General features: G+C 43.9%; 1 protein-coding gene and 1 long non-coding RNA gene across 4 annotated transcripts in view; one reads left to right on the top strand and one right to left on the bottom strand.

Moving 5' to 3' along the window:
• Positions 1 to 3,417, bottom strand: part of EPG5 (ectopic P-granules 5 autophagy tethering factor) — a 105,407-nt gene extending 101,990 nt beyond the window's left edge. For both annotated transcript variants that reach the window (XM_025886859.2, XM_025886861.2), the window contains exon 1: positions 3,289 to 3,417. In XM_025886859.2, coding sequence (XP_025742644.2) covers positions 3,289 to 3,351 — 63 coding nt within the window. In that variant the 5' untranslated portion in view covers positions 3,352 to 3,417. The remainder of the gene's footprint in view (positions 1 to 3,288) is intronic.
• Positions 3,418 to 3,605: 188 nt separating this feature from the next.
• LOC141373731 (uncharacterized) lies at positions 3,606 to 12,050 on the top strand. Of its 2 annotated transcripts, none has more exons than XR_012380024.1 (3): positions 3,606 to 3,765; positions 8,453 to 8,716; positions 11,979 to 12,050. It is a non-coding gene; the product is annotated as an uncharacterized lncRNA (long non-coding RNA). The 2 variants fall into 2 exon arrangements; XR_012380025.1 differs by having other exon boundaries at positions 8,316 to 8,716.
• The last annotated feature ends 25 nt before the right edge of the window (positions 12,051 to 12,075 follow it).

Raw genomic sequence — 12,075 nt, 5'->3', positions numbered from 1 at the left:
ATCTACCAAGATCACCAAAGCCAGGGTCCTCTGAGGTGGGGGATATTCTAGTAGAAGATGGTACTAAAAGAATGAAAACGTTATTAGGACAATCTCTTTTAGGAATGAGATTAACTACAACCTAACAATGTGAGGTCATCCACCAGATGATTAACATTGAGGAATGCAGGTCAGCTGCTGGGTAAAAAAATCCACAAGCCACTCAAACTATCTACAGGGAACAACACATGACACTATTCACTTCCTGAACTGAGTCCTGGAACTGCTTTATGGCTCTGTAAATAGCTGCCAAATTATACCACAGATAATAAAGATTTCATTAATGTAGAACTTTATAATTATGGCCAAACTACAGCCAGCCATAAAAATGAATCTACTGACTCCAAAAGAACAATTTTTACAATGACAACTATGAGGGCCTTGCTGGTGTTGTGGACTTTTTCCATTTGGTTTTTTCATTCTACTCAGAGGAAATCTACTAAATTCTTCTAGGTGACAAAGCTTGGAAGTATTCTTCAATACCAGCATCTATTCCTTTACTCAACAAACATGACCAAGTGCATAAAGGGAACAAACAAGTCCTTGCCTCATTGAGGACACAGCCTAAGAGAGAAGAGTTGCTGACAAAATAACTACAAGTGAGACAAGTGACAAAAGGGGTGCAGGGTGTTACTGCAGGAGGGAGTAATGTGAGGGTCACGAGGGAAAGTTCTTCTAAGGAAGTACTGTTTTAGTAGAGACCTCATGACTGAGTAGTAGGTGAAGAGGGGCAGGAAGAGGTATCAGGGCAGAAGAAATAGCATGTGCAAAGGCCCTGAAGCAGAAAAAATATATATACATATTTGAGATCCAAAAGAGATGGTAGTGATAAACCTAAGGCTGAAGAGTAAGATAGAAGCCAGGTCATTTAGGGCCCTGAGTCCATGCTAAGGACTCTGGACTCTAGCCTCAGGGTAATGGGGAACCTTTGAAAGGTTTTAAGGAGGAAGGTTATCACTTCTGTTTTGGTTTTTTTTTTACAGATTTTATTTATTTAGGGGTGCCTGGGTGGCTCAGTCGTTAAGCATCTGCCTACAGCTCAGGTCATGATCCCAGGGTCCTGGGATCGAGCCCCGCATCAGGCTCTCTGCTAGGCGGAAAGCCTGCTTCTCCCTCTCCCACTCCCCCTGCTCGTGTTCCCTCTCTCACTGTGTCTCTCTCTGTCAAATAAATAAATAAAATCTTTAAAAAAAATAAAATAAAAATAAAACAATCAATCGGCTTTAGTTTACAGAATGGGCAGCAAGAATGAATTTGGAAAGGCCAGTTTAGCAGAAATCCAAAAACTCTTCCTTGGAGGATGGTGGTGGTAGGATGGAGAAAAAACGAGCAGAATGAAAAGAATATTTAGAAACTACAACTGGCAAGACCTAGTGACTGATTAGATTTGGAGAGTGAGGAAAAAGTATGTGTCTAGGATTTCTGGTTTGACCAAATACCTCTGGAATGAAGGCCTCTTCAAATAAATTAACATATGTTTGTGAAAGAAAATCGCCTGAAATGTGTCAATAAAATGAGCAATTGGTTTTTCTTGACAGATTAAAAGCTTAAGGTTTTTATTTTAGAAATCCTGTTGCAAACAAAATAACTTGACACAGAATCCTCTTAAATGTTTTTAGGTATTTATAGACACAGGGGCGCCTGGGTGGCTCAGTTGTTAAGCATCTCCCTTCGGCTCAGGTCATGATCCCAGAGTCCTGGGATCGAGCCCCGCATGGGGCTCCCTGCTCAGCGGGAAGCCTGCTTCTCCCTCTCCCACTCCCCCTGCTTGTGTTCCTGCTCTCGCTATCTCTCGCTCTCTGTCAAATAAATAAATAAAATCTTTAAAAAAAGTATTTATAGACAGACATTTGGATATGAATTAATTATTAAGCTACTGGATTGAGATGTTTGGCTCTAACCTGAGTTGTCAAACTGCATGACTTTGGGCCTACCATTTAACTTCTCTGGGCTTTAGTTTCATCATTCGTTTGGAGAAAAAAAAAAAAAAGCCCTACAGATTAAGATATAACATTCTGCCCTCTACATGACTGAAGTTTACATGTTATGCACTACCATATTCTAGGTTCAGGGACCTAACACGTGGTTCACCAAGGGCTTTTTTTTAATTCCTCCTCCATCTAGCTAGTTCTTTACCAGCCCAATACAATGAAAAATTATTTCTCTTGAATATGCTTCTTAAATTAGATAGCAAAATGGCTTTCACCCCAAAGAGTAACTCCTCACAGGCCTGGGTATGCTGGTGTGCATAACTCCATTACAGCCTTTTTAAAATGCACAATGAAACAGCATCAATCATTTATGGCTTATTAAATACAGTATCTTTGAACACCTGTGTCCTGCCAAAACTTTGTTCGCATGAGAAAATCAGATTTGGGTACCATTTTTAAGTTACACTTGCTCTGCAATATTACCCACTTGTCGGAAAGGAAATTTCCAGTAATACTACCCTCATTATTTCCTTAATATAAATTCAGTTCCAGGTAAGCCAGAATAATCTAGGTCCAGCCATCCAGGGGCAGCATTTAACCTGTTCATTGTAAAATAAATGTCATTTCAGGAAATATATAGGAGAAAAATTAAAACCCAAGCTGCACCTGAAACGAAACAAACCAACAAAAGTAACCCAGAAAATTCAAATCCATCTCTACTGTGTGAGTCCTGCCCTGGTTTAATTTCTGGACATTCGTCCCCCATCATAAACGACCAGGATAATGAGAAATAAACAGCAGCAGCACCACTATCACCTTGAATTTCAAAGCTGAAAAGGTACATCGCTACAATCTACTTTCTATCTGTCGCTATCCATAAAGCTCTGCCAGAGGGTACATGCTACGCGTGGAGGAGAGGTTCCCTCCCTCTTTGTGCACGAGAGGACTGAAAATGTTCCCAGGTGTAAAGGACAAAAGAGACAAAGATGAAGCTGGGGATTGAAAAGGTGCTCCACGGCAGGAACCCAGACCCAGGTGGGGAAAAGTCAAGAAAGCAGAAAAGAAAGAGCCCACTGAGATCAGAGGAGGAAAAGAAATATAGGGCTCCTGACCAAATCTGGCAGGGGAACGTGGAGATGGAAGAAATGAACAGGACTGGTGTCAGTGGGTGGTGGGATCAAATACTGGGAGGTGCGGGCAGAGACTGCGGATGGCTCAGGAGATGGGTAGCCCTGGCTGGAGAGGGACGCCCCAGAGAGGAAAAGGGAGACAGGGAGCATCCGCCACGGTCTCGGAAGGGTGGCGGGGACATCCTCACCTTGGTTTTAGTCCGGCTGGCCTTGGCCTTAGCCCGGCGCGGAGGCCTCACCGCCTCGGCCATAGACCCCGCGGTAGCGCCGTCGCCGTTTGTTTTTGTCAAAACCCTGCGCTTCCCACAACCTGCCCAGTTCCGGCCTCCGGCCTTACCACGTGATCGGACCTCCGCCACTCCCGGAGAAGGGGCGGCAGCACAGGGACGCTACGGGCCGCAACGTAGGACAAACCACTCCGGGAAGCATGTTTTTTTTTTCCCCTGAAGGATCGTGGCTCCGCCCTCTTCCTTCCAGGCCCCACCCCTGGCCCGGTGCTCTGCCCCTCCGGGTGTACCCGGTACGCGCAGGTTCGTTCGGTTGTGTGTAGCCCTGGTGCCGGCTGTGCGGGTTGGGAGTGCGTCTGTCTCTCCGGCCCGCACTCAGTGTGGACGCCGGGTGCGCTGGCATAGCTCACCCCCGCCGGCTTAAGGGAGTCCGGGAAGGTATGTTTATCGGTCTTCTTCTGACCCGTAGTTAAGTGATCCAGTCAGCCTCAATCTCTGCTTTGCGCCCGTGATGTGCCCTTGAGATTTCCACCTCGGTTCCCTCTTTTGTAAAGGGGAACGATGATATTTGATGAAGATTAAATGTGCTAATCGTGAAAGGTACTTGTGGAGCGACAGGCATGTCAGTAAATGGAAGTTATCATTACTGTACAAATTGCCAGGCAGGAAATAGACACCTGTCCCGAGAAGGGCAGAGAAGAAATAAGACACATAAAAGTTTTATTATAGATTTTCCGTACCTTGCTTCATTTTTAAAATTCCAGATGTTAAAAACCTGGCCCCTTCTCCCTTCCCCAGCTGTTCAATTTCTTTCCAAAGCACTTAGTGCCTCTTAAAATACTATATAATTTGCTTTTATGTTTGTGTCTGTCAGCTCCTCCAGAATGTAAACTCTTAAAGGGCAAGGGTTCTTTGTTTTGTTCCCTGTGGTATCCCCAGGGCCTCTACAACACGGGCCAGCCTAGAGTACATGCTCAATAAATATTTGATGAATGGAACAAATGATTGTGAGTTGTTTTGTCTGGTGGTGGGGTAAGATAGTGGAGATGGCTTCTATGGGAGGAAAATAAGACTATCCACCCACTGGTAGCATATCCTAGAATGAAAAATCCAGGAATATGACCTGAGAAATGGGAAGCACTTAAGAGATATACACTGCACAGTGACTTGTTTATGAGGTATTTGATCATATAAAGTACAGTTTCACATACTTTGAAATCCTCAACAACAAAAATGTTATCAAGCCACTCAGAACGCACATGCACTTTGTATACCTGGGTGTGTGTGTGTGTGTGTTTACTTATGTATAATGGGCGGGACTTGGCAAATATGAACAAAATCTTTTTACCACCTTTACTACCCATTACTTTTGCTGCTGTTTCTTCAGGCTGGAATACCCTTTCTGGTTTAGACCAATTCAATTCCTTTTTGGCCTTTGAAGTTTTCTATGTGTTAGTCACTCCTTAGCAAGACAGAACTGACCTACCTTCACTTTCTATGGTTTACAATTTAGTTGGGAGGCAGACACAATGCATAGATAAATTGAGATAAATATATCACAGCCAGGGCACCTGGGTGGCTCAGTCGTTAAGCATCCTCAGGTCATGATCCCAGGGTCGTGGGATCGAGCCCCGCATGGGGCTCCCTGCTCAGCGGGAAGCCTGCTTCTCCCTCTCCCACTCCCCCTGCGTGTGTTACCTCTCTCGCTGTGTCTCTCTCTGTCAAATAAATAAATATCACAGCCTAAAGGGAAAAGTGGCATACTTTACATTTATAAACTGAATTTTGTAAAAAAAATTTTGCAAGAAAAAAATAAATATATATATATATATGAACTGAATTTGTTAGACCTTAGTACTGTAAGTAGTTTTGCTAGTCAGTTCAGGCAATAGAAGAAATTAATCTATATTAAATTTAATACTGTAGTTTAAAATGCTTGAGGGAATTTAAATCACAATGGGACCGATTGTTTAACAAAATTTGGTCTTTTGAATTTGAATGACCAAATGTTAAAGTTCCCCCTTGAAAGTGATTATTAAAATTTATTAGATTTATAAATAGAATGTTGCGATGAAATAATAGAATGTTGAGATTTATAAAGATAAAGACTTAAGAAAAACTAAATTAAAAAAAGAAAAACTAAATTTTACAATGTATATGACTAATAAATTGAACATTAATTTTGAAATAATTAATTTAAAAGATCAATTTCAAAAAACAAAATAACGATAAATGTATTTTCTATGCATAAACGCTACCTGCAGACACCCTAAAAAATTTACATTGACGGCAAGCATGGTTAATCACTCACCTAATTTAACAGTGAAGTGTTTGCTACTAAGATCCTTGGGCAGTAATCACCATTTCCTGAGCTCTTACTATCAGTCAGGAACTGTTCTGAGTACTTTTCACATAATTCATTTGATTCTCATAACAATCCTGCAAAGTCAGTTGTTTTATTGTTCTCATCTTATAGACAGAGACTAAGGCTCAGAGAAGTTAAATTATTTGCCCATGGTCACTCTAGCAAGCTAGCCTGAGCTAGTAAATGGGGGAGCTGGGATTTGAACCAATGCAATTGTACAGTATAAATAAATAGACTTTTTTTTAAAGATTCTATTTATTTATTTGACAGAGAGAGAGAGCACAAGCAGGGGGAGCGGCAGGCTGAGGAGAGGGAGAAGCAGACTCCCCGCTGAGCAGGGAGCCCGATGTGGGGCTCAATCCCAGGACTCTGGGATCATGACCTGAGCTGAAGGCAGAAGCTTAACTGACTGAGCCACGCAGGCACCCCTAAATAGACTTTTAAGATAGGTAGCTAGGCTTACTCTCTCCATATACTCTATACTTACACATTGGAGCCAAAATGAATATCAGAAATATTTCATATAAAAGATACTGGGTTAGGGGCCGCCTGGGTGGCTCAGTCGTGAAGCGTCTGCCTTCACTCACGATCCCAGAGTCCTGGAATCGAGCCCCGCATTGGGCTCCCTGCTCTGCGGGAAGCTTGCTTCTCCCTCTCCCACTCCCCCTGCTAGTGTTCCTTCTCTCGCTGTGTCTCTCTGTCAAAGAAATAATAAAATCTTAAAAAAAAAAAAAAGATGCTGGGTTATTCAGAATAGTCACAGCATTGACTGTTGGGTATTGGTTTTATATATTTTTTCTTTCCTTCAAAAAATTCTATAATAGTTCTAAATTTTAATATTCTTAAATGTATCTGCAAGCCACATAAAGTACAACATAGAAAAACGTGTAATAGAAAGTTAACTCTCCTCTCCCTAGAGTTAACCATTATTAACAGTTCAATATGCATCCTTTCAGACATTCTACCCATGTACAAATATCACATTCTTAAATACTCAATGTCCATGTATATATTGTCTGTAACCTTTTAATTAATGAATTCTGGAGATATTTCCTTGTAAGGAAAATGTCTCTATTTCATTTTTCCCTTAATTAAATATTCCCTAACTTTATTTAAACACACTTCTGATGACCATTAAATTGTTTCTAATTTTTCACTGTTAAAAGCAATGCTTAGGGGCTGGCTCAGTCGGTAGAGGATGCAGTTCTTGATCTTGGGGTTGCAAGTGTGAGCCCCACGTTGGGTGTAGAGATGACTTAAAAAAAAAAGCAACAATGCTTACAAATGACCATACTTGTACATTTTTTGTGCATGTGTACTTCTATAAGATAGATGCCAAGCTGTAAAATTGCTGATCAAAGAGACATTCTCAATTTTAATTTTAATAAGTATTTACCAAATTTCCTTCCAATGGGTTATATTCATTTTCATTGCAGCTTTCAGAATTTAAAATAATTTTCGGGGCACCTGGGTGCTCAGTCGGTTAAGCATGATCCCAGGGTCCTGGGATGGAGCCCCACCCACATCAGGCTCCCTGCTCAGCGGGCTCTCTGCTTCTCCCTCTCCCTCTGCCTGCTGCTCCTCCTGCTTGTGCTCTCTCCCTCTCTCTCTGTCAAATAAATAAAATCTTAAAAAAAATTTTTTTTTTTTAAGATTTTATTTATTTGACAGAGAGAGAGACAGCGAGAGAGGGAACACAAGCAGGGGGAGCGGGAGAGGGAGAAGCAGGCTTCCTGCGGAGCAGAGAGCCCAATGTGGGGCTAAATCCCAGGGCCCTGGGATCATGACCTGAGCCGAAGGCAGACGCTTAACCGACTGAGCCACCCAGGCACCCCCCCAAAAAAAATTTTTTAAACAAAATAATTTTCAATCTCATGAGAAAAATCCCAATTCAAAAAAATTACCAGGCATTCATAAAAGGAGTATAATTCACATACTATATTACAGTATTCCAAAATTTCCTATGAGCCTGATTCCTAACGCAGCCAGCATCTGGAACAGTATTTGCCATAACAGGTTCAATGAAAGCTGCTGCACTCAGGAAGGAGCCCTGGTAAACCATTCTTAAACTCCCCTATGAAATTAGATTCCAGAGGCTCTGTTGCCATCTGGTGGTAATTTCCCCCTGATGGCACCTCCTCTGACATGATTTCCGAGAAGTCCTTCATTCTACAGTTAATTACTTCTTCAATCTGTACGACGCATTAATTATTTCATCATTCGTGATTACTAAACATATTTTTTTTAATTATGAGGAAATCACATTACTTCTAAATTTTTTTTCAGTTTCTTGAGACAATTAGCTGGAAGTGCAAGTACCAAAAATATCCTGCCTACATTTTTTTGAAGACTCTTACATAGACGGGAGCTCTTCTATTAACAGACTTTTGCTTCCGTAGGAAGCAAAACATATAAAACTTTCTTTTTTCTATTATTTCCCCTCTCATAATCTTCCCCACTTAAAAAAAAAAGTTAAATGAGTCATAGAAATGGTGAGTTATTTGTACCCCCCAAAGCATCAGATACCTGCTGGTGGCCCACTCATATCTCCTTGGCAGGCACAAACAGGCAACGCAGACACCTCCACCAACTTCCTCTGTCATGCCCATGCTTCTCCTTCCAGCTCATACCTGTGGCCTCAGAGGAGGTTTCCTTCAACCCGGTGGGTGGAGAAGAGCAAAAACATGCCTGGTTCAAGAATAAATCATCTCTGTATATTAATTTTTGTTCATCTCTATGTGGATTGCTGCCACATGACAGCCCCACCCAGGATGAAGAGAAGTGCTCCCCATGGGTAGCACATCAAGTAACACAGCTGGTTATCACGTGGTGTGAAAGGAGAGGAGCCCCAGGTAAGCACAGACGCAGACTGCTGGGCAATGGTGCACAACTTGACTGAAGAATCAGGGAATGGGATCAGAAGACTGAAAACAAAAGGATGATGGGCAACAAAATGTGAAATCTGTGTGTCTTAGACCAGCACCCACAAGAAACTACTCATCAAAGGAGGTGCAGAGCAACCAGGTAGGTAGGATGACTCATCCAGGGACGTCCAGCCAGCCTCTATCCTTGGCCATGCCAGTGCTCCCTCAGTGGACTCATGAGCAGAGTAGCTTTGGTAGCAGGGATGAAGACTCTTAACAGGGGCCCCCACTCACCAGGCCCGCCTTAGTGGCTCCTGCTAAATGTCTGACCAGTTAGCCCCTGAAGCTGAAGGTGATCCCTAGATATGTTATCATACCCCCAAGGAGACCAACCAGCCACTTGGTGGAAACGTGATTCCACTGAACTCCTTCCACTCTAGAAAGAGCAGGGATTCACCTCTACTGGGACTGATTCCAAGAATAGATTCTCCTTTTCTGCTGGCAGTGTCTTGGCCAACAACACTATCCAAAGGCTCAAAGAGTATCTCATGTATCATCATGAAATTCCACATAACATCACCTTAGACCAGTGTTTGCCAAATTGTTTTTCGTTACCCTTCATTAGACATTTTTTTCCTAACTGCCACTCCCATGACATTTTAATACCACAGATATACTGTATCTCTGCATATGCACCCTATGTGTATCTGTGCTTTAAACATAAGAAGAGTAAGATTAGGGACGCTTGGGTGGCTCAGTTGGTTAAGCGACTGCCTTCGGCTCAGGTCATGATCCTGGAGTCCCGGGATCGAGTCCCGCGTCGGGCTCCCTGCTCAGCAGGGAGTCTGCTTCTCCCTCAGACCCTCCCCCCTCTCAGGCTCTCTCTCTCTATCTCACTCTCTCTCTCAGATAAATAAATAAAATCTTAAAAAAAAAAAGAAGAGTAAGATTAGTTTTTCCCATCAAGAACCAATTTTCACCCCTGATGAGTAATACTGCCCCCACTGAGAATGCATACCTTACACCAAGAGCTTCACTTCATAGTGATGTTGGTGCAACAACAGGGAAATGTCCGTGGGCTCCACTTTATCTACTACATGCCACGTCACCTAGAAGCTGCTGTCCTGATAGAATGTCGGAATGGCCTTGTAAAGGTGTGGCAGCTTGAGAATACGTTGCGGGGATTGGGGTGCTGGTCTTAATGATGAGGTCTTATGTGGTGCTTATATAGCCATAATATGGTACTATATGTTGACTCCAATAGATAGAAAACACAGGTCTGGGAGCAAAGGGCTGAGAGTGGCCTCTGCCACCAGAGATTACACTGACCCACTTAGGAAACTGGTGCTTCCCATCTCTTCAACTTTAGGCTCTGCTGGACTAGAGCATCTCACTCTATGTGGTTGCCAGGAGATGCATCAACCACGGGGCATAGAAAGGGTTCCACTGGGGCGCCTGGGTGGCTCAATCGGTTAAGCGTCTGCCTTCAGCTCAGGTCATGATCCTGGGGTCCTGGGATTGAGCCCCATGTCAGGCTCCTTACTCAGTGGGGAGTCTGCTTTTCCCTCTCCCTCTGACCCTCCCCCACTCATGCTCTCTCTCTCAAGTAAATAAATAATCTTGAAAGAAAGAAAAAAGGAAGGAAGGAAGGAAGGAAGAAAGGAAGGAAGGAAGAAAGTTCTACTAAAACTGTGGCTGATGCCTAGTCATGCCAGTAGATGAGCAAGAAAGGAAAGGAGTAACTGTCCCAGCAGGAGTAGATGATTATCATGAGGAAAATGGGACAGGGAGGAATACATCTGGAATTCAGGAGTTTCACTGGGATGTGTCTGGGGGTTGCCATGCCTGGTGATAAATTATCAGTTGGCAATTTCAGCAAACAGGGTCTGAGAAGAGCCTGATAACCAGGGGCTGAGACCCCTTAGGGATGAGGGTTTGGGTCACCCCACCCGTCATGCAACCTAGACAAGCAGTAGATTTGCCAAGAGGGAAGCGAATCTAGAATGTGTGGTATTAATTTGCTAGGGCTGCCATATCAAAATACCACAAACTGGATGGCATAAACAATAGAAATTCATTTTCCCGCAGTTCTGGAAGCTGGCAGTCCAAGATTAAGGTGCTGGTTGGTTTCCTCTGAGGCCTCTCTCCGGGCTTGCAGATGGCTATCTTCTGGTTGTTTTTCACAAGGTCGTCCCTTTGTGCACACTCACCCCTTGTGTCTCTTTCTCTTCTTAGAGGATGCCAATCAGACTGGATTAGTGCCCCACCCCAGGGACCTCATTTCAACTTAATCACCTCTTTCAAGGCCCTATCTCCAAACACAGTCACATTCTGAGGTGTGGAGGATTGGGACTTCAACATATAAATTTGGACGGGGCTGTGGGCAGAATACAATTCACTCCATAACAGGTTGGTAGAGGAAGGAGATGATGAGTAGCATATAGACTCAGGACCATCTACAGCAAGGAACTATAGCTTGTCCTACTAAACCTCCTGGTGTGTGTGTGTGTGTGTGTGTGTGTGTTGTGTTGCTAAACCTCCTGGGGTGTGTGTGTGTGTGTGTGTGTGTGTGTGTGTGTGTGTGTGTTGTGTTGCTAAACCTCCTACTAAACCTCCTGGGGTGTGTGTGTGTGTGTTGTGTTGTGTTGTGTGTTGTGTTGCTAAACCTCCTGGGGTGTGTGTGTTGTGTTGGAAACTGGAACTTGAAGAAGTGATGGCAGGCAGGGTGGAGTAAAATTCATGTGGGCACAGATGGATCTGAGCCACGCAGGGGTCAGCCACTGTCAGGGCACCAGCCACATTCCTTCAGCACTTAGCATTTCCTTACAGGGCAGCCCAAATTCCGACTGCCAGGAACTGCCCCTCCCGAGGACTCTCTCGGCAATCTGGATCCCACTCTGCTTGGCATTTCTGCATTTCAGGGAGGTCAGAGAATGCCAGGGAATTCATGCTTCCTGGGGGTGGCCCTCAACCAGTGAGTGCAGGGAGCTGGGGAAGGAATATCACCGCTCCTCTCCGCTGGTGAGTTGGCTTGAGGTGTGTGTCCCACACGGTTCCCCAGGAGTCCCCAGACTGAAGCTCCAGTGTCCGCAGTGCTGACTGGCTCAATAATGCAGGCCTTTTTGCTTTCCTTCCCTTCCCTCCTACCTTCTATCTCCATTACCTCCCCACTCCCATACAGGTGTTCTGGGATCACCCCCCAGAAAAAAGGACCTGCACTCAAATTCTTACCTCAGGGTCGGCTTCCAGCGGAATTCAAATTAAGATACCCACGGTCTTCGGGGAAGGTCATATTTACTAAACTTAACGTGTAAGCTTATTTGACTGGCTTCACTCCCTTTACACTCCTGGTTTCTCTCTCAACTGGTTGTTTCTCCAGGTGCGCTCTCTCCTAGCCACTAATTCTTTCATACTTACTACAGTGTGTCAGGTGCTGGGGACACAGCAAGAAAAACTGACGGAGAGGGACCTGCTGTCGTGAAGGTGACTGTCTACGTGCCTCCCCAAGGAAGTGACTTT

This window comes from Callorhinus ursinus, unplaced genomic scaffold (genome assembly GCF_003265705.2).
Source record: "Callorhinus ursinus isolate GAN/ISIS: 27379988/994484 unplaced genomic scaffold, GSC_fseal_2.0 scaffold11, whole genome shotgun sequence".
NCBI lineage: Eukaryota > Metazoa > Chordata > Mammalia > Carnivora > Otariidae > Callorhinus > Callorhinus ursinus.
The sequence above is the reverse complement of the archived record's forward strand: the minus strand, read 5'-3'. Positions and strand labels throughout refer to the sequence as shown.